This window comes from Carassius gibelio, chromosome B23 (assembly GCF_023724105.1).
Source record: "Carassius gibelio isolate Cgi1373 ecotype wild population from Czech Republic chromosome B23, carGib1.2-hapl.c, whole genome shotgun sequence".
Classification (NCBI taxonomy): Eukaryota; Metazoa; Chordata; class Actinopteri; order Cypriniformes; family Cyprinidae; genus Carassius; species Carassius gibelio.
In genome coordinates this window covers 25,013,042-25,035,423 of record NC_068418.1, presented here as the reverse complement: position 1 = coordinate 25,035,423, position 22,382 = coordinate 25,013,042, and the positions used below count along the sequence as shown (strand labels likewise).

The following is a 22,382-nucleotide window of genomic DNA, read 5'->3' as shown; positions in this document are numbered from 1 at the left end:
ATTATGGCTGTTATTGTTTTTATTATAAAGGATAATGTTAGTAGTTTTGTGACTTGGTTTATTAATGGAGAATGTAATTGGTGTGCTCTTTTAGATCCGTAACTCTGGTTATGTAAGTTGTGGGGTCTCAGCCAGCGATAATTAACATGGAGATGATTAAAGGCAGATGCTAATGATGATAATCGTCAGGTTGGGCAGTTATTCCACATTGTGTAACTGTATTTCATTAGCCAACATTGTAGGGTAGACTTATGTGTTTTTGTGTGTGTGTGTAACTGATTATGTGTGTATGAGTGTGTGTTTTATAGAGTGTGTGCTCTGAGGTATTGGCGTGTGTATGTTGAGGATGTGATCTGGGCACAGATGTGGACTCCTGCAGCTTGTGTCTTATCCATCCTAGTGTGTGTGTGTGTGTGTGTGTGTGTGTGTGTGTGTGTGTGTGTGTGTGTGTGTGTTCAAGACAGTTTTCAGGGATGGGCTGAGCAAGAACTAATTGTATTTTTGATCCTTCAAATCCTGATCCTTGAAGTTTGGAGACGGTGCAGTGTTTTTTGAATGAAGTCTCGTCTGTTTACCAAAGCTACATTTATTTAATCAAAAATACAGGAAATGTGTCACGGGATCAGAAATCATGAAAATATGATGATTTACTGCTCAAGAAACATTTCTCATTATCATCAATGTTCAAAACAGTTGTGCTGCCAAATATTTTTTGTGGAAACTGTGATACATTTATTACAGATTATTTTCTATATTTAAAAAAAAAGGCAGCATTTGTTTTAAATATAAATCTTTTGAAACATTATAAAAGTCTTTACTGTCACTTTTGGTCAATTTAAGACGCCATTGCTGAGTGAAATGCCTAATAATAAATCATACTTTAATCATGTTTGCATTTTGCAATGTTCCTGCGGCCTTTTGTATTAGCAGCGCTAAAGGTTGTGGGTTCAATTCCCAGGGAACACACATACTGACATACTGATGATAAAAAATAAAAATGTATAGCATAAATGCATTGTAAGTTGCTTTGGATAAAAGTGTCAGCTAAATGCATAAATGTAATCTAAATGCATTGGTAACAAGCCTGAAACAAGCTTTCATTGTTGCGGTTGCCAGATTTAAAGGGCCTAAATCCCCCAGTCACAACTTTTTTTTTTTTTTTTGTGAATCAATACATTTTCTGAACAGTGGTTTACTTAAAGCTGCTGTAGGTAACTTTTGTAAAAAATATATTTTTTTACATATTTGTTAAACCTGTCATTATGTCCTGACAGTAGAATATGAGACAGATAATCTGTGAATAAATCAAGCTCCTCTGGCTCCTCCCAGTGTCCTATTGCCATTTGCAGAAATACATCGCTCCCGGTAAAAAACAACCAATCAGAGCTGCGGTCCGTAACTTTGTTTGTGTTCAAAATGTAGAAAAATGTATATAATAAGCGAGTACACCATGAATCCATTTTCCAAACCGTGTTTTTAGCTTGTCCTGAATCACTAGGGTACACCTATAATAAGTGTTTATATTCAGACTATTTTAGATTGCTTCGGGGGTACTGCGGCGGAGTAACCCAGTACCTTTGTGATTCTTCATAGACATAAACAGAGAGAAGTAGTTCCGGCTACAATGTTCTTCCGCAAGACGCAAGCAGTTCTGTTTATTAACCGCTAGAGCGTCAAAAGTTACCTACCGCAGCTTTAATCTTCCTTATATATGCATATGTTGCCAGAAGTCAGTTGTTTTCCCATGGATTTGGGCTACTTAACACTATTGCCTCATCTTGTTTTTAATGTCTGTGGGTTTAAGCAACCCCACGATTGGGCTTGTTTTAGGCTAGTTTTGAGAAACAATTGGGCAGGGTTTGTTGTGTGGCAACCCTGCTTTGCAGAGATGTTTTAATGGCGTGAACAGTTCAAACTTGAATCAATTAAATGATTCAGAGATTCACTCGCATCATCACTCAAACAGAGTCGTTTGTTGCTTAATTTTACATGTCCAGCAAAACCACGGAGCAGTTAGTGGATGTTCAGTATGCCGCTCAGCTTTTGTTTCAGGTCTTTGTGCAGGTGTGTCGATTTAAAAACGTGTGTGTGTGTGTGTTTCCCATCCAGCTCATCTGACTCTGTGCTCTAGGCCTGTAAATCGTGTCTCAGAAGCGGTGACAGGAATATGACTGTGGAAATGTCTGCTCTTGTTTCTCGCCCGTCGACTGAACTCCAGCACTCCCCGCAGATGAAACCGTGTTCGAGGCTTTCTCCGAGCGCTATAAAAGTATATCACCCATAGCAGAGCCCTTGTTTAAAAACGCCTCGGAGTGCTGTCAGCGCCGCGCTCATGTGAACCCGTCTCGCCTCCTTTTACTGCTTAATGACAGCTACAAATTCTCTCCGAATTGCATTTCCTAAACACAGACCCCCATAAACCCCCTCTGCACTCGGTCGGCTCGTCTCCTGCTCTTCTCGTTTTGCCGCACACGCACAAGGCTCTTTGGGAAATCTGGAAAGGATCCACGGAGGAGATGCTGGCAGGGTGTGCTCAGATTAATTTAGTCTGTGTGTCCCGTGAGACTCGATCACAGGTCCCGGCGTCGCTTTGTTCTGCCTGTCATATTAACACCTGTGCCAGCCTGCAGTTCTCCAACAGGAAGTGTCTAAAAATCACTCTTTCCCTGAGGTGAAGCCGCTTGTTATTTGCACTCGTGTAATTGACTTGCCGAAGGCTGTGCCTCTGTAACGAGACTTGAATAACGCCTGCGAAAGATCGAAGCTCTCTGTTCTCACAGCGTGATGATGTACTTATTATATTTTTGCACGCTCTTTAAATCAGTCCTTAAGTATGAACTGGAATTCCTTAAATTACAACAAAGTATTTACTTTCTTAATGCATTACATGTACTATTTTGCATAATTCAACAGTGCACAGCATTAATGTATGTATGTATGTACTTAATATATACATATTCATACACATTTAATTTATAGCTAATTTTAATATTTTTATAAAAAATATTGAAATTATATATGTGTGTGTGTGAGTTTATGAACATAAATATATATTAACGCATATTTAATATGAATATATATACTATTTACAATAACATTTATTGTAAATATTAAATAATGTTTGTGTGTATGTGTATATATATATATATATATATATATATATATATATATATTAGGGGTGTAACGATACGCGTATTCGTATTGAACCGTTCGGTACGACGCTTTCGGTTCGGTACGCGGTACGCATTATGTATACCGAACGGTTCGTTGGAGTAATTAATTATATTTAAAAAAAAAAAAAAAGAGAGAGAGAGAAATATAATGATATGCGTTCAACAAGGTAGCCCAATAACCCAAACAACGTAACAGGCAACGCCCCTGACACTCCCGAAGAAGAAAAAAACACCATCTTATATGTTTATGTTAGGCTACTCAGCAGGCGCTCGCTCACTCAGTACGCGCTGAAGGCTCGTTGCAAAATAGCCAATGCGTTTAACAGACTAGAAATGAGAAGATCCTCCAATAACCAACAGGTCTGGTGTTTGGGTGCACTTTGGATTCCCTTTAAGCTATAATGGTGATGGCAAGAGAGTGGTGGATAAAAAAACAACGGTATGTCGCATCTGCAACATGACAGGGTACCAGCGGGAATAAAAAAAAAAAAAAAAATAGCGGGAATATCTGGGATATATGCGTCAGTACTATCTGGGAAAAGACGAAAAAAAGGAGAAACATGCACGCAGCAAACTATCCCTGCAGCATTTAGAAACTATAGCTTACAGGGAATCCAACCCAAACACCAGACCTGTTGGTTATTTTAGGATCTTATATTTCTGGTCTGTTAAAGGCATTCGACATTTTGCAACGAGCCTTCAGCGCGTGCTGAGTGAGCGAGCGCCTTAGGGGCCGTTCACATATCGTGCCTAAAAACGCATGGAAAACGCTAAGCGCGTCTTTCTCATGAGGCGTCTGTCTTTGCTAAGCAACAATGACGTGCTCTCTCCATGAGACGCGGAAATTTCAGCGAAGGATAAATGGATTTGCAGCTCTAAAAATCGCTTGCAGTAGCTCTGCTACTAAATTTATTTAAAAATTGCAATCCATATACAACTATGATCAGCTGTTCCTTCATCTTGGCTGAGCTCTCAACGTTGTTACGGGAAAGGATGAAGCTGATTGGTTAGTTCTTGTCACATGACCCGCGGTGCGCTTGCGGCATTCTGAAAAGTTGAGATGTTTTTACATTTTGCTGTATCTAAAACGTATCGAACCGAACCGAACCGAACCGTGACATCAGTGTATCGTATCGAACCGAACCGTGAATTTTGTGAACCGTTACACCCCTAATATATATATATATTTACAGGGGTGCACATAAGTGGTCCGCATGCGCGACCAAAATAAAAAAAATGTGTAATATAAATATGTTCTGACAGAGCATGTGCGTACTGACATGGTTGACAGCTGTTAATGCACAATTACCATTTTAGATCACAAACTGTACTGTGTAAGTTTTATTTTCAGCATAAATCTAGGCTATGCCATGACGTTTCAAAGCACAATACAAAACTGTGACATTTATCCACTGGCGCTCTTTAATAAGCAGCGCTAAATCTGGAAGCCTGTATATTTACTTGACGGCAACCTGCCAAAATAAAAGCGTGATTTTAAGTTTGAATATAATGAAAATGCTTTTGTTTTTTTTTGTTTTTAGACGCTGTTTTCCAAAACGACTTAAAATTGGGGAATACATAAAGCGATTCTTCTTAAAGAGGCAAACAAACAAATTAGTAGTAAATATTAGGATTTTATTTTTAAAGGTCCCATTTTTCATGCTTTTTTTCCAAACGGGTCGTTTTTTGTAGGCGAATTGTGTTAAATAAAATATCTCGCTTGGCATTGAACTTTGAGCTTTATAATTTTACAGATATTATTTATACTCTTACAACAACATTACACACTAACTAAAGTTTGAAACATGGGATCACGAAGAACGGGACCTTTAACATATTTCTGGTCTTAATTTTCTTGATTCATCGGTCCGCATTCTTTTAAATAAAAGAAAGTCTGTCTTTTTAATCTTTTATCAAAATGTAATTAACTTGGGCGGCCACTGAAACAACTTTTCTTTTCAGCTAGCATCAGCAAGGTCGCACAAGCTATTCAATCATTGTTTTTGGCTGCTGTTATAGGGAATTTTATGAAACCTTCATGAGACACAATATGGTTCATTAAATACAGTTTTACATTTACACATTTGGCAGATTCTTTATCCAAATGCGACTTGTATTGCATTCAATGCAAACATTTTAAAAGCTCATGCAACCCTGAGAAGCGAACCCATGACCCACAATGTTACTAGCCACATGCTCTACATTTTGAGCTACAGGAATGAATGAAAGCCACTTTAGAGAAACTTGACCTTCATCCTTCTCAGATATCCCACTTTTTCCAATGCAAATCATTTTTAATGGATAAAATCACATGCTGTCCACAGGAGATGCATTGAATGTGATTCGACCTGTCCTGGTTTTTTGGAAAACATCTGAATGGTTTTGGCACGATCTAAGCGTGGTTCTCTCAGAAAGCCTCTCGCCGCGATCAGAGCCATGTTCTGTGTGTCTTCAGCAGCCCGTGACGGCCAGCTCTCGCCTGCCTGCTGTTCCTGCAGCGTTCCCTTTGTGTTCACAAGCCTTTCTGCTCATGCACACTCACACACGCGTGAGCTTGCCAGCGCTTTATGCTCAAAAAGATTGAAATCCCCTGGAGAGAGGCCAATGTCAATCGCTGCAATTATGGCACTCAACAAATGCCAAACGTCTTTGTCCATTTAGATTCGTCTGCAGGTGCTGAAAAGCTGAAGAGTGTGAAAAATAACCTTTTTGAAGTGATCTGAGATAATTATCCAGAGCCTTTTAAACATGCATGTGGTTTTCTTGCTAATCAGCATTCATGTATTAGGTTGGCTTGAGAAAGACAACCTACTGATCGACTATTTAAGCTGCTGCTTCCGAGTCGAAATTTATAAGCCATAAATTACTCACCCTGAAGTCATCCCAGGTGTATATGACTTTCTTCTTTCATGTTAACAACGTCCTACTAATGTTAACCACACACTAATTGTTGTTAACATTGTAATCATGCTAGAAAAACACTAGCAGCATGCTTATCATGATGAGAATATGCTAACATCATGCTAATCATAACAACATAATAACTGTTAGAAACATGCTTGAAACATAAGCATGATAAAAACATGTTAACAGCATACTAATCATGCTAACAACATGGTAATTGTGCAATTTGTTTTTAACTTATGTTAAAACATGTTATCAACATGCTAATCTTGTTAAAACACTAGCAGCCTGCTTATCGAGAAAGGAAAATGCTAACAATGTGCTAATCATAACAACATAGTATTTGCGTTAGAAATGTGGTAATTTTGTTAAAAACATGCTAGAAACGTAAGCATGATATAAAGATGCTAACAGCATTCTAATCATGCTAGCAACTTGTTAATTGTGCTAGAAACTTAATTATCATGTTAAAAACATGCTAACAACATGCTAATCATGCTAGAAACATGCTAACAACATGCTAATCATGCTAGAAACATGTTAACAACATGCTAATCATGCTAGAAAAATGTTAACATGCTAATCATGCTAGAAAAATGTTAACAACATGCTAATCATGCTAGAAACATGTTAACAACATGCTAATCATGCTAGAAAAATGTTAACATGCTAATCATGCTAGAAAAATGTTAACAACATGCTAATCATGCTAGAAAAATGTTAACAACATGCTAATCATGCTAGAAACATGTTAACAACATGTTAATCATGCTAGAAACATGTTAACATGCTAATCATGCTAGAAACATTTTAACAACATGCTAATCGTGCTAGAAACATGTTAACAACATGCTAATCATTATAAATAAAAAAGTACCAACAACAATAATTGTGTTAGAAATATACTAGCAACATGTTATGCTAAAACATCTTAACAACATGCTAATCATAAAATAAAAATGCAAAGTGTTAATAATACTAACAACACTGTAATTGTGCTAGAAACAAGTTAGCATCATGCTAATCATGCTAGGAACATGCTAATCATGTTAACGCAGTGCTCTCATAATCTGTGTAAATTTTCAAACTTCAAGCTTTTAAAGCTGCTTTGGACTTTGAGGCTAGGCCTTTTCAAGCCAATCTTAAAGTTTGTTAACAAATGTTACTAATCTAGTTTATAAGTAAGTGTCTAATCGTCAGTTCTCCATTTCAGGATATGGTTCGTCGTGGAGAGATAATCGACGATGCGATGGACGATGAGTTTTATCTGCGGCGGTTGGACGCCGGACTCTTCGTTCTTCAGCTCGTCTGTTACATTATGGTGGAGATCTGTAACGCCGGCGTCCCTCAGGTATGTTACCATCCTTTTATGCGTGGGTAAAGCTGATTGTTTTTAATTCTGCATGCTGAAATGTGTTTTCTCTTCCAGTTACAGCAGAGAGTCCATCAGATCCTCAATCTCAGGGGAGGATCCGTCAAAATAGTCCGTCATATAATGAGAGGTAAGATTACAAATGATTTCTGAAGCTCATGTCAACATATAAAGACAAAATATACTTCGCATACATAAAATCAAGCCTATTTTTATCACCCTTAGGATTTATGTGCACAGTGACTTTATTTAATATCAGTTAAATGTATATTCCACCCAAATTTGTTACTGTAATGCATCATCTTATTTTATTTTAGTGTTTTTCATTATTTTCACTGGTTATTCTCATTAAATTCTGATTACTGTACCAATACTTTACGGTAAAAGTATCGTAATAAATTTCTTAAGATTTAATTTTTTACATAAATATAATGTGGTATGAGATATTGTGGGGTAATTGTTTAATTATCTGTTTTAAATATATATATATATATATATATATATATATAAAATATAGTGTCATGACATAAAAATAATATATTTAAATATTTAAATATAAATATCTAAAATTGAATCAAACTAGTTTTATTTACACTGATGTAAGTATGGGTTTTACTATTTTAATCAGGTTTTGTTTCTCTATTGTTTTCTCATATTTTTTGTATTATTTATTATTAAAAAAAATTATATTTATTATTCTACTTATTTATTATAATATAAAACTTTTATGTTATTTTTTTCTTTTATTTGTCACTTATTTTAGTACATTAAATGAAATAAAACGAGAAATGTTACCTTGGCATCTAGCGGAAATAAAAAGATTTTTGTATTTTATTTTTTATTTTGGTTAACATTTGTATTATCTCGAGAAATATTTATAATGGTCTTAATTTTAGTTTCAGTTTTAGTTAACTGTACTAATGCGGTTAATCTCAAAATGGCTGATTTAGTAAATCAATAAGTGTTATATTGATCTTAACCTTCAGCACTTAAATCTTCATGTCTGTAGATGTTGATGAGTTCACGTTGTTAAAGGTTTGCTGTGCTCTGCAGCATATTTTTTCTTTATTTCCTCCTCTCCATCCTTTCTCTCTCTCTCTCTCTCTCTCTCTCTCTCTCTCTCTCGTGATATGAGGTGTTCGGCTTCGCCCACTCTTCAGCCCAAAGCACCTTGATTAAGTCTTGACAGCTTTCTGTTTCTCTCTCTCTCTTTCGCGCTGACTTTCCTTCTTTTTCTCCACTTCTACTCTTCCATACTTCACCCAGTATTTCTCTTGGGAAGAACCAGAGTCTCTTGATTTAATTTCATGAAAGTTTAGTGAACAATATTCTGTCTGGAGGGACTCTCCAGCTGTCCTGTCCCGTATCTTCATGACAAATATTGGCAATAACTTTGTGAGGATTTTGTTTGTTATATAATGGAGTATTACAGTGCATTGCTATTCAGCCGTTAAGTTTCCTGATGTTTTGTTGTCTTGCATCTTGTAATTTAGGCTAATAATAACAATTTTTGATTGGTTGTTGTCTTGTATTCAAGTTAGCCTTCTTTCCCGTATCACTTAATGGAAAGCACAACCCTTTTCTTTCTGTTCTCATTAAATCCTGCACTTCCTCATTAATGATTCATCGGGGGGAGGAGGTTCCCACTGAACGGTGATGTAGATGAAAACAGCGGCTGTAATGGTTCAGACAGCGCTCTCGCTGCTCATTTAGAGAGGCGGCCGAGGGTGTTCAAAGACGCAAGCATTGCTCTTAAGAAGGTGCTATTAATGTGAGCTAATGGTGTCAGGGATACAAGTGCTACATGTGAGCCATTTCATTTATTTTTAGCCCTTTCAGCCTGTCCGTTCACCGCAGACTCTAGAAAATGTTCGCATTTTACATGCAACTTATTTAAATTCATTAGAATTGGAAATGCATATTTGTTTATATTTGTCATATTTAGGCCTGATTGGATTAAATAAATTAGTTCACCAAAAAAATGTAAATTAGGCTGTGTTTTACTCACCCCCGTGGCATCTTAGGTGTATAGGAAAAACGGTCTTTGATCTTTCGAGCTGTTTAATGGCACTCAGCGGGTGCTGCATGCATCAGTCCAAAAGAAGCTTAATAAAAAGCGCCCATCCATTAAAAAAAAAAAAGTCTCACACGGCTCCGGGGGGTGAACAAAGGCCTAGCAAATCAATGCATTTTTGTAAGAAAAATACCCATATTCAAAACGCATTAATCACTTTAATGTAACAGAGTTATAATAAGAATTGTCTTTGATCTTTCAAACTGTTTAATGGCACTCAGCCGGGTTCTGCATGCATCAGTCCAAAAGAAGCACAATACTCGAATTATTTGTAAATTATATTATACCTAACTATATTATAAATAATTTATAATATTTTTATAAGATGTATTATAAATAACTGTCATAGCATTGAAGTGAATCATACAGGTCTACATACAGCTTTTCTATTATTATATTACAATTCCAAGTAAAAATTACTTAAAAACTAAATTAAATCATCATTTGCAATTATTTGCATGATTATTGTCAGCAAAAAATTAATGATCAATATATTTATTTATATAAAAAATAGTTACATAAATATTATACACCTTGTAACACTATCAAAACAAAATAAAATTAATCAATTATTTGTGTGACAATTGTCTGCATAAAATTCATGATCGTAACAAATGTATTAAAATATATGATAAATAACTATATAAATTGTATTCATTTTCCCAGCATTAAAGCAATTTTTCTGAAAAATTAATCGTCAGAACAAAATCCATGATATTATAATATTACAATATAATATTTAATAAATAGTAACATATGAAGTTTCACAGGATTAAAGCAAATAAGTCTATTTTTAGTATTGTATAATGTATAATATATGATTGAAAGTAAAAAAAAATGCATTTAAGCTTACACTAAGTAACATGAACAAAACAGAATTGTTAATCGCAATTATCTGTATGACAATTAAACGTTAGCACTAAACTCATGATCTATTTCTTTTGCTTATATTTAGCTATTTTAAATATTCTGTCTGATTCGGAAGCTGTGCACGTTTTCATAAATACTATGTAGTTTACTGCTGCACATTCAAATGTTTTGATGATGTAGTTTTTCTTCAGAACCTGGTGAAAGTCTTGGTTGTGGTTTGGCAGCTTTCACTGCGTCCCTCACACTAAAGACAGTGTGGAGGAGTGTGAAAGTGTCTCTGGGCAGCTGGTGTGGGCCGGATCTGTGCCCCCCCCCACCGGGCCGCTGCGACTGGGTGAGAAATTGAAATTTTCACCTGGACTCTGTAGCAGCTGCGGTCGTGTCAGACGGCGAGCGTGTGCCAGGCCTCTGCAAATGTGCTTGCGTGGTATTAAACACAATCACGGGAGAAATTCAAACAAATCTAACAGGAGGAATTAGACGGCTTGTGTTTGCTCTGCGGTTTAACTGTCATCGCAGTTTGTTTGCTGGTTTGGCTGATGGAAATGTTTCAGTACACAGTAGGAAAACACTGTTGTTTTGGGTTGGGCAGATGCCTAAAACGTGTTCATGTATTTCTATCTCTCTGTCGTTCTCGCTGTCTGTCGTTCTGTCTCTATATCAGTTTTGTCTGTTAATATCTGTGTCTCTTGTTCTGTCAGTCTTTATCATTCTATTTGTCTGCCATTCTGTCTTCTTCTATCCATCATTCTATAATTTTATCATTATATATATATATATATCATTATATTGTTTGTTCTACCTCATTCACTTGATATTTCTGTTCTGTGTACTTAATCCTATTGTTTTATCATTATATCTGCAACGTCTCTATTAAATAAGATTGACTAATAAAAGGCATTAATTTCTTAATGGAGAGAATAATCTGAATTTTAATTTACAGAAAGCAGCTGTTGTGCATCCTGTATTTTTGATGAAATGAACAAATCAACTCATTAGTAAAAGCACTGCCTTGTTTTGTTGCATGCATATTAGCTAAAAGCATTTCTTGCATTATTTTTTTTCTAAACGCCTTTTGGTGTAAGCAACATCTATAACATCATTGTCAGGGTTTATTGGTAATTATTTGAAGTTTAACCTAATGCCTGTTACCTAGATAAAAAAAAAAAATCAAGAAATGACTGGCGGAAACAGGTTTCATGTGCTGAGTTCGGTGGCCACTGTGTTTTACTGCATAAATTGGGAAATGAAACGCCTACAGAAGCCTCGACGCGCTCCAAGGCCGCATTTGAGTCATACAGAGTGTGTCATACTCTTAGATGCGTGACCTTGAGCTGTGTGTACTGGTGTCAGTGGGAAGCGCCTCTGCTTCTGCTGAAGTTTCCAGCATCTCGGAGCTCATAATGGATAATCCCCCTCAAATCATCCAGCATGCAGACTCCCCCAATCCTCCCTCTGTGTTATTCCAGCCGCTTTCTCCAGCCCTCAGGCTTGTGTTTCAATGTGCTACTTTGCTTTTTTCCCTTCTTAAAAAACCCCATCGTATTGATTTATTTGTTTATTTTTCACTGGGTTTGATCCTCTGTCCCAGGGCTTGAGCAGGGCTTAGAAACTAATCCGAGAGCATGTCTACCTTTACACGCTTGCTGCTTGCTGTGTACACTTCCAAAAAACACTGTTAAAGTCGGCATGAAATCAAAACGGACCCTGTTTTCTTTTTTAATGCACATTCCTGGTCTTATTGTGAACGATTTTTCAATGCTTGTTTTCATTTTAAAGATAGTTTTTCTATAGCTCAAACTGTAGAGTATGTCGCAAGCAACACCAAGGTTATGGGTTCAATCCCTAGGGAATGCAGGAATTGACAGCACACTGTACCTTCAGTGCAATGTTTTATCACTTTTGATAAAAGCATCTGGCAAATGCATATTGGTTATTAATATGAAACCACCTTAAAAATAATCTTTAAAGGAATAGTTCACCAATGATTGACAGTTAACACATTTTGTTTTATTCAACCTCATTTAGTTGCAAACTAGTGTTATTTTAGTATTATTTCTGAACTATCACATATTGATAGAAGTATTGAACACGTCAATTTTTTTTCCTTTAAATATATTTCTGAAGGTGCTGTCGACAGGAAATTCTCACCAGATGTTGGTAATAACCCAAGAAATCCATACATACAAAGAAAACAAAACAAAAAAGTTCAGAAATTAAGTTGTGTGAATTAAACTGGAATGACACAGGTAACACAGTATTGAACTACTGAAATGAATTAAATACTTTAGTCCAAAAGTCTTTGTTGGTAATGACAGCATCAAGACATATTTCTGTATGGAGAAACCATTGGCATGCATTGCTCAGGTGTGATTTTGGCCAATTCTTCCACAGAGTCTTCAAATCTTGAAGGTTGTGGGCCTCTTCTATGAACTTTGATCTTTAGATTTATTTTCTATGGGATTCAAGTCAGTTGATTGGCTGGGCCATTCTAGCTGCTTGCTTTCTTTCTCTGAAATCAATCGAAACTTTCTTTGATTGTGTATGTCTTGCTGAAATGTCCACTTTTGTTCTTCAGATCTTCATTATCCTGGTACTGTAGGTTCTGAGACTGAACCAGCTAATATTGGATTAATATTGGCTTAATAGGATTGCTTTCTAATTACTGATATATATCTGCTTGTGTCCTGGCTTTCCATGCCATTTTACACCTCCCTTTCTTCATGTGTTCAGTACTTCTTCACTGTGTCATTCATTTTTATTACTCATAGCTTAATTTCTGAACGTGTTTGTTTTTTTCTCTTGTATGTACGGGTTACTTGGGTTTTTACCAAATTCTGGTGAAAATTTAAAATCAATGGCACCTTTAGAAATATATTTACTGAGAAAAATGGTGATGTTCAATACTTATTTTTACTAGCTGCATATAGTACTGTATTTTGAATATCACTATTGGGTTAACTTTTTTTATTTTATATATAACCCCATTGCAAAACTGTATGCTGTTATTTTTTGCATTGAGCCAATGCTGTTTTTTTTTTTCTTTTTTACTTTTTATTTTATGAAGCTCTTTTCCTTTTTGTGTGAGAAACTGAAATTAGATCTTGGATGATCTTGTTCTCCACTGCAGCGCTCAAATCTAATTCTCCATTCAGCATATTCAGACGGTCACAACATGTGCCGAGAACCAATGTTATTTGCTGTCAATGACGTCAAACCTGGCTCAACGTGTTCACATGCTTTTCCTGGAGTCATAATGCAGATGCTAATGCCATATCAGAGCTTTAGTGGAAGAGAAGATTTCCAGGTAAATCAATAAGACCTCAAGCTCATTCAGTGTAAAGTTGAGGAGTCTTGTAAGTGTCCTTCCTGCAGTCCGATCACATTGGTGAGTGGTCATAAGAGTGTCATTCTAAGCATATGTTGCTTTCATCGTAGCGTCTGTAGCCCTTTGAGTTCTCGGGCACCGTTCCAGCTCGCTGCAGGTTACGAGAAACTAGAGTGTCTTGAAATAGCCAGACCTCAATCAAACCAGCAGATATGATCTGAGGGACACGCTCTCAAAGGCACACATCAAGATGCCATGGATCTTAAAGCTATTTGCCCGTTTAAGGATGGCACTTCTTAAATCCCCTTACCTCAAACCCTGAACTCCAGACTTGGCTTTTTCTAAAGCCTAGCTTTTTCCATCCATTCCTCCATATATGAAGAAGAGGGTCTGGAAATAAACTCTGGTGGGCAGTCAAAGGGATGTGTGACAAATGTTTTAAAATACTTTCAGGGATACAAATTCTCCCTTTTGATTTTTTTTTTTTTTCTCGGATTAAAATTGCTGCCTCTCCTTTGAGACAGCATTAGGAAGGCTTTCTTGGCAGGGCTTGGTGGCATACATGAAATTCATCCAAATGACTAAACATCTTGTTTCTTTTTCCCTCTCGTTTTTCAGAATATGCAGAAAATATTGGCGATGGCAAGAGCGAGGAGTTTAAGGAAAGTGAGCAGAAGAGGATTATGGAACTACTTGAGAACTTCTAAAAATCCAGTTGGAGCTCGTGTCGGTTTTTTTTTTTTTTTTCTCTGCGTTACGGTGAAGCTGCATGGATTTTGACCAATCCTCATCCTGTCCTGACTGGACCACAAAAATCTGAAGTTTAAACGTTCATGTGTCTGATTTTATCCCAACAGATTAAATCTGGATATAGAATTTTTTGATGTCCAACACATTGTTCATGTTTATAGTTATTGTTTTCTAGGCCAGATATTTTGTCAAAACAACTTCAGTTTTCATGTAATTAAAGTTTGTGCTTTTCTGTACCTGGTGCCGTTTTCTTCATTATATTTTGTAGATCACCTTCCAGTAGACTTAGGGCCCTATTTTAACGATCTAAATCCAAAGTGTAAAGCGCACGGTGCAGGTGCACTCAGAGCGTGTCCAAATCCACTTTTGCTATTTTAATGACGGAAAAAGTCAGTGCACCGGGGAGCATTTTTTGAATGGGTTATCCATATTCTATTAATGAGCAATGCAAAAAAAAATGCAAATGCGCCGTTCTGAAACTAGCAGACACACTTGCACTGCGCCTTGCGTCGCATTGCGCCGGGTGTATGATAGGGCCCTTAATGTCTCATTAGACCAATTCAGGCAGCGAAACAACTCTTGTGCTGAAACATAATTTAGGAAAATGTTGTGGTTATGTCTCTTCTCCTCTCCAGCGTTCCTACAGATGGCTGGTTTAGTGAAGGATTGTGGCTTTCCTCTCTTTTAGCCTTTGCTTGTCATCTCATCATTCAGGTCCCTTTGCATGGATCCAGGGTCCAAAATTAACTTTATAAACCTGCTAATGGCTGGTGGATTTTACTGTGTTGCTTTTTTTTCTTTTTCTTGCTGCTCCCTGTAATATGTGTCACACATCGAACACCATTTTGGCACTAGCAGCATTATACGTTTGCTGTTCTCTGAGTGATTCGGCAAACTCTAATTGTATTTCTCTTGTTTTTAGTTTCAGTGGGAAATGTGTCAACACATGGAGTTCTGACAGTAAAATAGTTGGCTTCTTAATCAGCCAAGCCGGACTTCTGAACGTGAATTTCAGGGTTCCCACATTTGACCAATTAAGATAAAAATTTGTGATTACTGGACAGAGTTTTAAAAGGATAGTTCGGCCAAAAGTGGAAATTATCATCATTTACACACCCTCAATTTGTTACAAACCTGTATGAGTTTATTTCTTCTGTGGAACAAAGAACGATGTACTTTGGCAACCAAACAGATGAAGGTCCCTATTGACTTCCATACTATGTATAGAATACCTGCATTATTTAAATCCCTTTAATCGAAGGTGAATTAATGATGAAAAATGAATTTACATTTTTTTGGTGAACTATCCGTACAAGTTTCAATTATGACCAAATTGCTTTTCCTGGTTTGATTTTCATCGTGGAACGCTTGTGAAATATTTTTATCTAATATATTAATGTGTACACACATTTTGTTTGCAGTAGTAAAGTGTTAATTTCTCACTCTAGATTTGATCTTTCTTTTAGAGAATATGGCTGCTGTGATTCTAATGGCCATTAATTAGATGTTTGTCCAGTGGCGATGAGCCAGAGAATCCCAATCCCTTGCTAATAGCAAGCCTGCTGAGCTAGCGCAAAAATGCTACAGCTCTCTCTCGTTCTCTGTCCTCTCTTTACATCCCTGCTTCCTCCTCTACAGAGGGATTAGCGTATGTATCGCCATGGCCAGGGAACGTTCTGCCGTATAGAGACAGTTTGCTTACTAGGCTCTTCTTTGCTATGGACAGAGTCTTTACCTGAAGGTTGAGAATAATTGTTAAAGCTCTAGAGCCAAATTGAATCAATCCAGCGGAGTTCTTCGACAGGGTGAACGGGGGGCCATTACGCTGGATTTATACTCACTGGAGGCCCAGCGCTTTAGAACAGACATTATGTCGGGAAATTATTATTGTAGTAACAAAAACATCTCTGAGTGGCTCCAGGCCTTGATGAATCGTCTTCGTTTGATGAGTAGAGAAAGGCAGCGCCATGTTTCTCCAGCTAATTAAGTACCGCAGTCTCATTACAGCTTGCACTTTATCAGACATTGACAGGACTCGGTGGTCACCGTTCTCTGTAGATCTGCCCTGAACCACTCGAATGCACCTCGAGAGGCCTGGCGCATCTCCTTGTTTCCCGCCCCGTCGTAGAGCGATAACTTCCTGTCCTTTAGCTTTGGGACAAGTGCACGAGAGTCATTATCTCGCGGACTCTTTCCCCGCACGTTCTCTTTTGTTTATCCATCGGCCTCGTCCTCAGAGGAGCTCCACTTTCCCGCTCCCGGCTGATGCTCCTGGCATATTAAATATTCTCTGGCTGTCCTTTCCGTGCTTCCGCTGGTGTAGCACGGCTTTATTTGTGAGATCTCTGTATTTCCCTGCATCTCAGGAGGTCAGTAATTGCCAGTAGTTCTCGTCGTTACCAGGGAGATGGTTTGTAGAGAGAGGGAGGTGTAAATACTGTAGAGGAATGCTTACAATTGGAGGAGGTGATGTGTGACAGTTACCCATCTGTTGAATTGTACATTATGATGAATTGCGAGTGCCTAGAACATTATTGATGACCCTCTGCCAACGCATCAAACTTGAAATGCAAATGAGCAGAACGGGGTGAGCGCCCGGCGCTTCAAGGACACGCTCATTACCGTAGCAATGCTTGTCGGTAGCGATTGCCAATCACTCTTGTCTCCGGTTTGCCGTGGCGGCTCACACAGAGCAACATCTGCTTCTACCCTTCCTCCAAAATCACCCGGATAAAACTTAGGATCGTTATTTGCATTTTGAATTGACGGGAAGGGCAGGTATCCCAGCACGCATCTCTTATCAGTGATTATGACACTAGCGTGCTAACGGTGATTCAACAGCAATTTCACAGCCCAGAGAGCTCGGAATAATTGTCTTTTTCCGAGTGATTGAGTTGAGCTCTGATTTCAACCTCCTCGCGTTGGCTAAACTGATGCGAACCTGTGGTGGGAGCGTTCTTTTATACCCACTTATAATCCCAGTATTGTGTTGCTCACAGGTAAAGGTTGAAACTGGGTTGTTAATTCTGTTAATAGCATTTCCTGAGCATTTAACTCCCCAAAAAAAACATGTACAATTATTTTTATCCTTACAAAAATCACTGTGCTTTTATAGCTATTTCATGGTGATTGTAATTTTATGGCACTTCAAAGAATGCAGTGGTTTTATTTTTTTGTATTACCATCATGGTAATATCCAGGGTATATTTAAAGATAATGTCATGCATTGCAAAAGGCATTAAAACCAGCGGCATTTTAGCCACATTGTACTGTCAAACTACTAAATGTCATGAGTGCATTTAGTTTTTGTCACAACACATAAAGAGAAAAAGGAATTAAATTGAGTTTTTACTTGAATCAAATTTAGCTACAACTAAATATTATGTAAGCACAGGCTTGAAGTAGTTATGCCTAAAAACAGCCTTTGCATCATCAAATACTCAAAGGATTTTTTCAGTACCGTGTATCATTTATTATGTGTATGTTTTGTTTGGTATACACACAAAATTCTCTGCTGAATAATATATCCCATAATGCAATGTGCTTAACCTTCCATTCCGAGCATGGTGAAGGGCTCTGAGCTAATATTTCCCCCAACAAGATTCATTACTCGTTCAATCAGTATATGAGCTAAACTTGAATTTAATGTGCAGCATAATTAGTGGATATAACAGTGTATATAAAATATAAATGCAAAATTTAAATGCAAAATGTAAATGAACCCTAGAATGGCCTCTTAAAGCATAGTTAACTAAAATTAACTCATTCATTGTCATTTTAAATGTCTGAATGTTTTGAATTTCTGTAGTCAAGGAAAAAATGTCTTTGCAGCATCAGGTAAGTAAATGTAAAAAAAAAAAAATGTTTAGGCAAATCATCTCTTTAAATTGAATAATAATTTGTATTAATCAGCACAGATTTTGTCTCAGTATCTAAAGATAAATCTTTCTATATGTTTGTCAGCCTACCACTTGTGTAAGATTTTTATCATTCCATATTAGATATTATTTAACAATATTGGGCACCTTTATATCAATTTAACCTAAAATGTTAATCAAGACTTGATCAAGATGCTGTAACATTCCTTCTACACACTATTTTCATTTTACTGTAAAGCTGCTTTCACACAATCTGTATTGTAAAAAAACGATACATAATAAGTTAATCCCACACATGAAATTTCTTTAAAGTACATATAGGCCAATATGTTTGCCATTAAATTTTCATCAAATCAACAAACGTAATGTCAAGTTTTTGACGTCAATTTGATTAGCATATTTTACCTTTTTTATTACATCAATTAGATGTAGTTTCAATATCCTTTGCTCACTATTTATAGTAATAGGCACCAGTTGTTCACAATCAAAAATGCGAGAGAAGAAAAGCTATTGATGTTTTATACTTGTTGATTAATATAACCGTCTGCATTCAAAGTCATAAGTTAAATTTACCTCAGAAACATGTTAAATGCAATTTTACCTCAACCCACGACGACCGTTGAACGGCTCTCTTCAGAATATTATTCCGCCTAATTCAAAATTCCCTAATGATAGCCGCCGCACTTCCTCCTCGCGCTGTTCCCTCCGCTCCATCGGTTAGATCCGGGGAGTTTCTCTCCGCGGAGACCCAAATCGCATCACTGGGCGACTGCAAACACACGCATTCTCCTCTCATTTGCTCCAGTCGCTGTCATCAGGGGCAAAAACCACCAGCAAACACTAACCACACCTGGATCTATCTCTTAAAGCCGTGTATTTCCACCTGATGTGAGAGAGTGTTTTGCAGGGAGCAGTGATGGGCGCGTTTGGAGTGATTCTGAGGAGTTTACATTGTATGGGACTCTACATCCAACTTGGTGCCTGTCTCAGACAAGCTGGAAGCGACGACGTGGAGAACCATATATCCAACAACGGTAAGATGTGGGGACCCGATCCGGTTCTGTACTTGTGGACGGGTTTGAGGTTCGTTAACGGCTGTCATTTGAAGCCGAAATGCGCGCGAACGGCGCAAGGATGGAGATGCGCAGAGCGGTTTTTCACCAACACCACTGCACTGGGGCTATTGACAGGTGCTACCATGGTATATGATGGTGATATTTTGGTACAAAGCTACTATTACAACAATACCGTGGTGTTTCTGTTATTGGCTTCGGTATACGTTGGTATTATTTGTTTGACCTGTTCATATGCACTTCAAACAATACCTTGGTATATTGGTACTATCCAAAACACAGCATTACTTTAACTTTGGTTTAAAACGAATGGTGTTGCCATTGTATGGCTTTTTAACCTCTTAAAAAGTCATGAGGCTGAATCATGAATCACTGGTGGTGTTAAATGTTGATTTATTTTTCGTGGTACTGAATGGGTTTGTCAAAGAACCCCATGGTATAATCTTTATGGTTGTGCTCAGAAATATAATTCTGTGGCTTTTTAACGTCATGAAAAAAATGTTATGGGTCAGCGATTATCTTTTTAAGGCACTTTAATGATTACTCTGGTAATACTTTATTGATATTGTCCTAGAGCGTGACATTGCAGTGCTTTAAATTTTCATTTATAATTTAGCGAAATACAGTGTCTTTACTATTGATATAACCTATACAGGTTTTTTCTGTTTTTCCAATGTTTTTAAAAGAAAACATGGATGAAATTTGATCTATTCCATGACTTTTGTTACCTTGATGGTATCAGATAGTAAAACCATAGTGTGAAATGGTTAAAAATAAAACTTAATATTAGTATTTCACCTATATTTTTGTTATGGATTATACCATTGTATACCATGGCAGCAGTGCTTTGTATAATTTAAGTTCAAACGTAACCTCCCTCCAGATTATCCAAAGATGCTTGAGATTCTGGGTTTACAGAATTCCCTACATTGGTCTATTTGTTGTTTTCATTACTGGAAGAGCGAGGAAAAATCTATACACGCATTTAAAGATTCTAGTCATACTATAATCAGCCATAATTGAAGTGCCTGGATATTGAACATATTCTTCAAACTATATGCAGAGACGCTCTGGGAAATGGAAAGGATTGTGTAAAATATGCTTATTCTGTATTCATTTAAGAAGCTTTGGCAATTCTGTGAACTATAGATGACTAATGCAATGAATAAATCAGTGCTGATGAACCCAGGCATGCATCATGCTGATGAAAGTGTTCGCACGCCGGATTGTGGGTCGCTCACCATTAAATTAAAGGGCAGAATGTGATCAGAGCCCATATTCATGAGGAATATTAAGAGGACTGATACAGTATCAGGAAAGCCATCTCAACATGCACTGACGTTCTGGACTACTTTACATGCAGATGATGCATTTCTAGGGAATGGTTAGCAAGATTTAGACTCCAGTGGATTTCAACCAAGACTGTTTCCTTTAAACCGCTTTGACAGGTTATGAAAAGATTAGGAGAATCTTGGTTTCGTTAATATGAATTTAGACCCACTGAACACTAATGGTCTTAGATGAAGTCTTAATAAGATGAAATAATGTTATAATCCAAAAAACTGTATATAATTGTTTTGTCTTTCCTCACGACTGGTCATGTTTTGGTAAAATTCACCAAATTAAGTCAAGCAGAGTGTTTTTTAATTGTGTAATTATTCATTTTTTAGTGAAGCATCTAAAAGCGAACTGCTTTCTGCATCTCTAGAGTGATGGACAGCTTAGCTTGCTTGTATTCAATACCTTTGCGTACATTTTTCAGCCGCAGGGAATACCATGGCCTGCGGTAACGAGGCTTAATTAATGTCAACAACAGCTTAAAAGCTCTGTTTTCTTCTGACCTCACAGTAATGAAACAAAGAGCGCAGACCCGGTGGGCCGCTCGCCCCAGCACACGTCAGATGAATAGCAATGGCGTGAAGAGGAATCTCATTTTAATCACACACATTCTGTTCTAAACATCTTGTTTTTTTCGACCCTAAAAAATGTATTTGAGTCAGGCCCCCTCTCTCTCATTGGGCCCATGGGATCATCCTACACCCCCCATTATGGTGCCCCTGACTTTTAATAGCATTGAACTTTGATTTTGAACATTGACTGGAAGATCTTCAAAAACAAATTAGAAAAGTCATTCATTCATTCATTTACTTGTAATATACAATCTATTCTTTGTTTTGTTTTTGTGATTCTCAAAACTTTAAGCGTTGATATTAAAAGATACTGAATTGTGAATTCAAAGATTCTAAAATATATTTTTATTAATAATAAAAATATATATATATTCTCCAGCATTGATCTTTCAAAGGTTAACTGGTGATTATTTTTAAAAATGTTTAAAAATAAATGTTTATTAATTAATTTATTTCTTTTAGCTTTTTTTTATTATGTAAATGTATTTTTCTGGTTCTGTAGACTTTAAGATTCTGATTCTAAGACTTTCAAAAACAAATTATTTATTTAAATTTTTATATTTATTTATTTATTTTTACTTTTCACCAGAAACTATTTATTTATTTTATAAACAAACAAATAACCAAACATTTGATTATTCTAAAGAACTGGTTTGTTTTTGAGGAAGATTTGGACAATCAATCTGCAAATCTTCAGTTTTTCATCCTTTAGAAGTGTTATTGTATGTAATTGTAATATTATTAAGTATTAAGTGTATGTGTGATACTGTAACTTGCTGTGTTTCAGATTTTTAGCTTGTCTTTTTAAAGCTGGAAATGGGCAACCGATGGAAACTAGCCAGTAGGGCTGACTCGGACTCATGTGCAATCTCTCTGGACCGTGGCAGTTCTTCAGCACTAGGTTGTTGTAGTCTGATCAGGGAACAGTGTTTGGTCTCACAGTGACCTGTCGTGTTCATCTCTCCTCCTCTAATTCTCCACGCAGCGATGTGTTTTTCCTCTCGGTGTGTGTCCGGGGTCAATCTGTTGATCATGAGATGCTACTGAAGA

General features: G+C 37.0%; 2 protein-coding genes across 2 annotated transcripts in view; both read left to right on the top strand.

The window, feature by feature from the left end:
* Window positions 1–14,707, top strand: part of ctnnbl1 (catenin, beta like 1) — a 45,483-nt gene extending 30,776 nt beyond the window's left edge. Inside the window, exons 14-16 of the mRNA XM_052594468.1 lie at window positions 7,291–7,428; window positions 7,507–7,579; window positions 14,340–14,707. Coding sequence (XP_052450428.1) covers window positions 7,291–7,428; window positions 7,507–7,579; window positions 14,340–14,428 — 300 coding nt within the window. The 3' untranslated portion in view covers window positions 14,429–14,707. The remainder of the gene's footprint in view (window positions 1–7,290; window positions 7,429–7,506; window positions 7,580–14,339) is intronic.
* A 4,331-nt stretch (window positions 14,708–19,038) lies between these two features.
* Window positions 19,039–22,382, top strand: part of LOC128011078 (V-set and transmembrane domain-containing protein 2-like protein) — a 44,810-nt gene continuing 41,466 nt past the window's right edge. The window contains exon 1 of the mRNA XM_052593153.1: window positions 19,039–19,383. Within this exon, the coding sequence (XP_052449113.1) occupies window positions 19,266–19,383 (118 nt within the window). The 5' untranslated portion in view covers window positions 19,039–19,265. The remainder of the gene's footprint in view (window positions 19,384–22,382) is intronic.